General features: G+C 37.9%; 1 protein-coding gene across 1 annotated transcript; it reads right to left on the minus strand.

Moving 5' to 3' along the window:
• Positions 1-641: 641 nt before the first annotated feature.
• Positions 642-1,619, minus strand: LOC116863299 (olfactory receptor 2D3-like). The gene has a single exon (XM_032850794.1). It carries the CDS (start codon positions 1,596-1,598, stop codon positions 642-644), a length of 957 nt encoding a protein of 318 aa, XP_032706685.1. The 5' UTR covers positions 1,599-1,619.
• Positions 1,620-8,837: the final 7,218 nt, after the last annotated feature.

Genomic DNA, 8,837 nt, shown 5'->3' on the forward strand with positions numbered 1-8,837 from the left:
TATTAAGGACTCTTCCAGATATATTGGTTGTTTCTGTCAGTGCCTATTCCTAGGTTTGTATGACTGGGACATCTACACCTGAAATGTCTTTGGTTTTAGAATCATGTATGCGATTCATATTAGATGTTATTTCAAGATAATCCATTTTAAACCTCTTAAATTCAGTTGTGATCATGCTTAAAACATAACCATATTAACTGAATTAATCACAAACTTCAAAACAGTATTTGATGTGTTTCATACTCAAGGAAACCTAACCTTTTAACCTTTTATTTCTCCTCTGTGTTCTATTTTAGTGTGGAGTATTCATGGTTTTTAGAATGTGTCCTTCATGTTTATGCTTCCTGAACTAATCCATAACTGTCTAGCAAGATACTGTATCTCTTTTAAGAATGTTACCATAGTACTAAAAGTCAGACCCAGAGGGGTGTCTGGGTGACTCAGTGAGTTGAGCGTCTGAATCTTGATCAGCTCAGGTTATGATCTCAGGGTTGTTGAGATGGAGCCCCGAGTCAGCTTTGCAGTGGCATGGAACCTGTTTAAGATTCTCTCTCCCTCTTCCTCTACTCTCCCTCATGTGCATGCGCTCTTTTGCTCGCTCACTCTCTCTCTAAAAACCGAAAACTAAACTAAACTAGAAGTCAGACCCAGAGATCACCGCCTTCTGAAAAGAACTTTCTCTCAGCTAGTTTTCTGAGAGCCCCTTTGACATCCTTGTTTCTCAGGCTATAAATTATGGGGTTCAACATTGGAGTCACCACTGTATAGAACACAGATATCATCTTATCCTGCTCTTTTGTGGTCTTGGAGTTTGGCTGCATGTAGGTGAATATTCCCGAGCCATAGAAGAGGACAACAACAATGAGATGGGAACCACAAGTAGAGAAAGCCTTGAGCCTCCCCTCCCCAGACTGCATCTGGATCACAGTGGAGATAATATTCCAGTAGGACACAAGGATCAGGCAGACAGGAGCTAAGAGGATGACCACGCCCATGGCAAAGATGGCCATTTCTGTGCCATAAGTGTCTGCTGAAGCCAGCTTCAGGAGGGCAGGAGGTTCACAAAAGTAGTGGTTAATAATGTTCTGTCCTTGATAGGGTAGTAGGAAAGTAAAGATGGTATCCACCAGAGACACTAGTGCCCCACTGGCCCAGGATCCTATGGTCAACTGGAGACACACCTTTTGGATCATGATGGTGGAGTAGTGCAGGGGCTTGCAGACAGCCACAGACCGGTCATAGGACATCACCGCCAGCAGTGCACACTCTGTACACCCCACCAGAAGAAAGACAATTATCTGTGTCATACACCCCAAAAAAGAAATAGTTTTTCTCTGCACAAGGAAGTGGACCAACACTTGAGGGACAATGCTAGTAGAGAAGCAGAGATCTGCAAAAGAGAGGTTTCTAAGAAAAAAGTACATGGGAGTGTGAAGTCGAGAATCCATGAAGATGAGAAGGATGATGAGCAGATTTCCAAGCACAGTCAAAAGATAAATGATGAGAAAAAGAATAAATAGCAGGATCTGGTTCTGCAAGTCCTGGGAAAGGCCAAGGAAAATAAACTCAGTCACAAAGGTTTGGTTTTCCTCTCCCATTGAGATTTATGCCTCTTTACCTGTTTGCACAAATAAAAAGAACAAACTTTGGGATGGTGACATCATGTCCCATAGAAGAGTATCATTTAAAGCCCAGTTTAAAACCAAATTGGATATTTCTAGCTTGTTGCTATTCATATCATTCTAAGTAATACGAAATAGAATTTTTTAATTCTTATTAGTGGTTTTAATGTAAGTTCACTTCATTGTATCCCAAATCTTTTCTTCCCATTTCCACTTATTTATAGAGTATGACATTGTTAAAGCCTTCTTGGCTAGTTCTGATAGGAGGATATTAGACTTTATGTGGATTTTACTAAATGACTATATACACATTGTTACAAAGTGATGTGTATATTGTTAGCACTGTTACCATGTATAAAACTGCACCAATAACTGCTCAAAATATTACATATTTAATCATAATACATATGCTTGAAAAATGAGAAACAGCTTTCTGGCATCAAACTTAATTTGACCTCTTTAAAAACCACTATGTTTTCTTGCTTTAAAGTTAAGGAGGGCATATGATGTGATGAGTACTGGGTGTTACATGCAAGTAATGAATCATCGAACACTACATCAAAAACTAATGATGTACTTTAGTGTACAGCAGCTAACTGAACATAAAAGAAAACACATAGTGTCAGGTTACTATAAACAATTATATACTAACAAATGAGATAACTTAGAAAAATATAAATATTAATATGTAATATGTATTTGATTCTTTAACTGAAGTATAGTTGACATACAATGCTATATTAGTTTCAAGTGTACAACATAGTGGGATTTGACAATTCTTTACACAATGCTCAACACAATAAATGTAGTTACCACCTGTCACCATAAAACATTATCACAATATTAGTTACCATATTATTTATGCTGTACTTTTCATCTCTGTGATTTATTTTGTTTATTGTTTTATTTTATAATGAATTTTGTACCTTATATAGTCACCTCTTATAAAATATATAAAATTATATTCTACGGCTTTAAAAAACATAATGGCCCAAGAATTATTTACTAAGAATAAATGCAAATAACTATTAAATTTAAGAAAAATACTTGATGTAATTATAAATACTTATAAATAAATAGAACACAAGAATGAGAGATACAGGGGTGCCTAGGTGGCTCAGTGGGTTAAGCCTCTGCCTTCAGCTCAGGTCATGATCCTGGGGTCCTGGGATTGAGCCCCGCATAGGGCTCTCTGCTCAGCAGGGAGCCTGCTTCCCTTCCTCTCTCTCTGCCTGCCTCTCTGCCTAGCTGCTGAGTCCTTGGTGGTCCGCACCGCTCCCAACCTCCTTTATCTCTGTGCTGCAGGTCTGGGAAGGTCCCAACGTGGTCGGCTCCTCAAGATCCATGATAGGACACACCAACTCCGCTGAGGCTGCCCCTGGCACCATCAGGGGGGACTTCAGCATCCACATCAGCAGGTCCGGGCGCCCTGACACACTCAAGCTTACTTGTGATCTCTCTCTGTCAAATAAATAAATAAAAATCTTAAAAAAAAAAAAGAATGAGAGATACATTTTTCACCTGTGTAATTAACTAAAATTTTAACAAACAACTACATCACAAAATAGTAATTAGTATTTTATTGAAAATTTAACCCAAGACAGGCATCAAGAGTTTTATATAATCACATTATCCAATAACATTATAAGGTAGACATTATTAATCTTACTTTGCAGATGAGAAAACTGAGGCACAGGAAAGTTCATCCACCTTCCCCAAATCACACTCTTAAGAAATGGCAGTATTCTGTAAAATGAGGGTGCAGAAAAAACACTTTCGTGCAATGCAAGTGGGTAGGAAAATCAGTCCAATCCTTTTGGAAAATAATTATGTCAAATATATTTAAATATTTAAATAGTCATACTTTGACCCAGTTCTCAATAATATGGGGGAGGGAGAGATTCTGTTTTTACCAGTCCTTTCTTCCCTGTGAAGAAGAATCTGATTTGTGACATTCTAGTATGTTGCATGGTCCATATAACTGCTTGCTAGAGTTACTGCGATTTAAAAGGTCATGCACAGGGGTGACTGGGTGGCTCAGGGGGTTAAGCCTCTGCCTTCAGCTCAGGTCATGGTCTCAGGGTCCTGGGATAGAGCTCTGCATTGGGCTCCTTGCACACCGGGGACCCTGCTTCTCCCTCTCCCTCCGTCTGCCTCTCTGTTTACTTGTAATCTCTATCTCTCTGTCAAATAAATAAATAACATCTTTAAAAAAAATGGTCATGCATGTTCTATTTCCCCAGTTCTTCATAGAACTGGACTGATAAATTAGGTAAAATTCCAGTCAAGCTCTAAGGGAGGTTGAAGATTTTGAAAGACTTTAGACTAGAGCAAGTACTCCAACTCAGGCTTATCAGAGTTCTGAACTTGCGTGACATTAGGGACTAACATGTCATCTCCTGACCCATGCATTTTGTAGGATCTCAGTTCTGGCAGCAGCAGGAGCAGGTCTCATTTCACAAGCAGACCAGTGCACACCTTATTAAAATGCGCCCCACTTGTCTGGGGACCAAACAGTGCACACAACATGCAAAGAGAGCCTCTGCAGACTACTGGACTGAAGGAAAAAGTGGCCAGAACTCAACAGCAAGGCATGTGCAACAAACATAGAAGGCACTTCCTGAAGCACCAAGTCCTGAAGAATAGGAGACATACAGGACCTCTTTTCCATAAAGCCATTACTTTTAAGAGCAGGAGATATAGCTGGCATTCCTAACACACAGACACACACACAGAGAGTAAGACAATATGAAGAGACAGAAGAATGTGTCCCAAATGAAAGAACAGGACAAACCACAGCAAGGGACCTAAGCAAAACAGATATTAATTATCTGATAGAGATAGAGAATTTAAAGTAATGATCATATAAATACTCACTGGACTTGAGAAAAGAGTGGAGGACATCAGTGAGACCCTTGAGAAAGAGATAGAAAAGAACCCATCATAGAGGAAGATCACAATAAATGAAGTAAAAAATACAGTTGATGGGAGTATCTGGATGGCTCAGTGGGTTAAGTCTCTGTCTTTGGCTCAAGTTATGATCCCAGGGTCCTGGGATTGAGCCCCGCATTGGGCTCTATGCTCAGCAGGGAGCCTGCTTCCCCCGCCCCTGCCTCTCTGCCTGCTTGTGATCTCTGTCTGTCAAATAAATAAATAAAATCTTTCAAAAAATACACTTCATGGAATAAATAGCAAGCTAGAGGAGGAACAGAATGATTTAATGACCCATAAGACACAGTAATAGAAAGTAATCAAGCTGAGCAAATGAGAGAAAAAAGAATTATACAAAAAGAGAATAGGCATAGGGAACTCAGTGACTCCAAGTTTAATAACTTTTATGTTGTGAGGATTCCAGAATGAGAAAAGACAGAAAAGGGGGCAGAGTATTTATTGAAGAAGTAATATCTGAAAACTTCCTATATCTGGGAACGAAACAGAAATCCAGATACAGGAGGCACAGAGATCCCCCAATAAAATCAACCAAAGCATGTCCACAACAAGACACATAGTAATTAAAATGACAAAAGTAAAAAAAAAAAATGACAAAAGTAGTAGTAAAGAAAAAAATTTAAACAGCAAGAGAAAAAAAGACAGTTACATATAAGGGAAACCCATAAGGCCAGCAGCAGATCAGCAGAAACTTTGCAGGCCCAGAAAGGAGCCGGTGATACAGTCAAAGTGCTGAAAGGGAAAAATACACAGCCAAGAATACTTTATCTAGCAAGTTCATCATTCAGAATAGAAGGAGAGAGAAAAACTTTCTCAGACAAACAAAACCTATGAGTTCACGACTGCTGAACCACTCTTGCAAGAAACATTAAGAGACTCTAAGTGTTAAGAAAAGACCGTAGTGAGAATTCAGTAGGAAACACAAAACTAGTCAAAATCGTTATATCTGTAAAATTAGTCAAGAGATTCACAAAATGAAAGGATGTAAAATATGACACCATATACCTAAAACGTGTGTGAATGTGGGGGGAGGGTGTGGAGATAGGAGTAAAGTATGGGTTCAATCTTAAGCAATCATCAACTTCATATAGACTGCTGTATGCAGAAGACGTATTATATGAACAGAATGGTAACCACAAATCAAAAACTAGTAATAGATATGCAAAGAATAAAGAGAAAGGAATCTAAGTGTATCACTAAAGAAAACCAAAAAGCCATGAGAGTGAGCAAGAGAAGGATCAAAGAAAAACTACAAAAACAACCACAAAACCAGTAATAAAATGGCAAAACACATATGTATCAATAGCTACTTTGAATATAAATGGACTAAATGCTCTGATCAAAGGACACAGGATGACAGAACGGATAAAGAAAACATACTCATCTATATGCTGACTACAAGGGACTCAGTTTAGACCTAAAGATATATGCAGATTGAAAGTGCGTAGATAGGGATGCCTGGGTGGCTCAGTCAGTTAAAGTCTGCCTTTGGCTCAGGTTATGATCCCAGATTCCTGGGATCAAGGCCCTCATTGGGCTCCCTGATCAGCAGGAGCTGGTGTCTTCCTCTACCCTGTCCCCCGCCCCAACTTGTGCTCTCTTGCACACGTGTTTTCTCCTTCTTTCTCAAACAAATAAAATCTTAAAAAAACAAAGGTGAATAGATAGAAAAACACTTATATGCAAATAGAAGTGCAAAGAAACCTGGGATAGCAATACTTCCATTAGACAAAACACACTTAAAAACAAAGACTGTAACAAGAGATCAAAAAAGGATAGATCATTGGATAGATCATCCAAACATAAACTCAACTAGGATACAGTGGCCTTGATTGACACATTGGACCAGATGGATCTAACTAATATAGCCAGAAAAATCCATCCTAAAACAGAAGAATACACAGTCTTTTCAAGTCATATAAAACAGTCTCCAGAATAAATCCAGTATTAGGCCACAAAATAAGTCTTAACAAATTAAAAAGCATTGAAGTCATACCATGAATCTTTCCAACCACAATACTATGAAACTAGAAATCAAACAAAAGAAAATATCTAGAAAGAGCACAAATCCATGGAGGCTAAAGAACATGCTACTAAACAATGAATGGGTCAATCAAGAAATGAAAGAGGAATTTGGGGCACCTGGGTGGGTCAGTTGGTTTAGCATCTGACTCTTGATTTTGCTTAAGATTCTCTTCCTCTCTCTCTGCCCCTCTCCTCCAGCCATGCACTCTCTCTCCAAAAATATGAAAGAAAGAAAGAAAGAAAGAAAGAAAGAAGAAAGGAAGAAAGAAAGAAAGGAAGAAAGAGAGGGAGGGAGGGAGTGGGTAAGGAAGGAAGAAAGAAAGGGGGGAGGGAGGAAGGAAGAAAGGAAGAAAGAAAGAAAGCTATCAAAGAGGAAATAAAAAATACATGCAGACAAATGAAAATGAACACACAAAGGTCAAAAATCCTTGGGATGCAAGAAAAGCTTTTCTAAGAGGGAAGTCTACTGCAATATAGGCCTACCTCAAGAAGCAAGAAAAATATCAAATAAACAACTGAACCTGACCCCTATAGAAGCTAGAAAAAGAACACCAAACAAGGCTTAAAACCAGCTGAAGAAGGGAAATAATAAAGATTAATGTGGAAATAAATGATAATGAAACTAAAAAAAAATAGAACAGATCAATGAAATGAGGAGCTGGTTCTTTGAAAAAATTAATAAAATTAATAAATTCCTAGCTGGGCTTATCAAAAGAAAAGAGAAAGGACCCAAATACATAAAATTACAAATGAGAGAAGAGCAATTACAAACACCACAGAAATACAAACAATTATAAAGAATATTACATGCCAATGAGTTACACAACCTAGAAGAAATGGAAAAATTCCTAGAAACATATCAGCTCCCAAACCTGAATCAGGAATAAATGGAAAATTTGAACAGACTGATTACCAGCCATGAAACTAAATCAGTAATCAAAAACTCCCAGCAAACAAAAGTCCAGGACCAGAAGGATTCACAGGTGAATGCTACCAAACATTTAAAGGAGAGTTAATATCTATTCTTCTCAAACTATTCCAAAAAAACACAAGAGGAAGGAAAGCTTTCAAATTCATTGTATGAGGCCAGCATTACTGAGATACCAAAACCAGATAAAGACACTACAAAAAGAGAAAGAACTATAGGCCAGTATCTCTGATGAATATAAATGCACAAATCCTCAATTAAATACTAGCAAATTGAAGCCAACAATGTATTAAAAAAATCTTTCACTATAATCAATCAACATGATACAGGAAACATCACATCAACAAGAGAAAGAATAAAAAGCACGTGATTGTTTCAATAGATGTAGAAAAAGCATTTGAGAAAATACAACAACGATTCACGATTAAAAACTCTCCACAAAGTAGGTGCAGAGGGAATATACCTCAACACAATAAGGGCCCTCCATGAAAAACTCACAGCTAACATCACACTCAATGGTGAAAAACCAAAAGTTTTCCCCTTAAGATCAGGAGCAAGATGGGGATGGTCACTCTCACCACATTTATTCACCTTAGGCCCAGCTGCAGCAATCAGATAAGAAAAAGAAATAAAGGCACCTGAATTAGTAGAAAAGTAGTAAAACTTTGACTATCTGCAGATGACATGATACTATGTATAGAAAATCTAAAGACTCCACCAAAAAAACTGCTAGAATCTGATGAGTGAATTCTGTAAGGTCACAGGATACAAAATCAATATGGAGAAACATGTTGCATATCTATACACTAATAACTGAAGCAGCAGAAAGGGAAATTAAGAAACAATCCCATTTATGACTGCACCAAAAAGAACAGGATAGCTAGGCATTACCTTAACCAAGGAGGTGAAAGCCTTGTACTGTGAATACTGTAAAACACTGATGAAAGAAATCGAAGATGACACAAATGCTCATGGGTTGGAAGAAAAAAAATACTGTTAAAATATCCATAGTGCCCAAAACAATCTACAGATTCAATGCAATCCTTATCAAAACACCAACATCATTTTTCACAGGACTAATTCAAACAATCCTAAAATTTGTATGGAACCAACCACAAAAGAACCTGAAGAGCCAAAGCAATCCTGAGAAAGAACAAAATCTGTAGGTACCACAGTCGCAGATTTCCAGATATACTGCAAAACTGTCGTAATCAAAGCAATATAGTACTGACACAACAAAAGACACACAGAGGTATAGATTAGAACAGAGAGCCCAGAAATAAACCCATCATTATATGGTGGATTAATCTTTA

Source organism: Lontra canadensis, unplaced genomic scaffold (genome assembly GCF_010015895.1).
Source record: "Lontra canadensis isolate GAN:19392208 unplaced genomic scaffold, GSC_riverotter_1.0 scaffold889, whole genome shotgun sequence".
NCBI classification, from domain to species: Eukaryota; Metazoa; Chordata; class Mammalia; order Carnivora; family Mustelidae; genus Lontra; species Lontra canadensis.

Bases quoted from the DNA above. Each gene is read 5' to 3' on its own strand.
- LOC116863299 (XM_032850794.1), bottom strand. From the start codon at position 1,598: ATGGGAGAGGAAAACCAAACCTTTGTGACTGAGTTTATTTTCCTTGGC.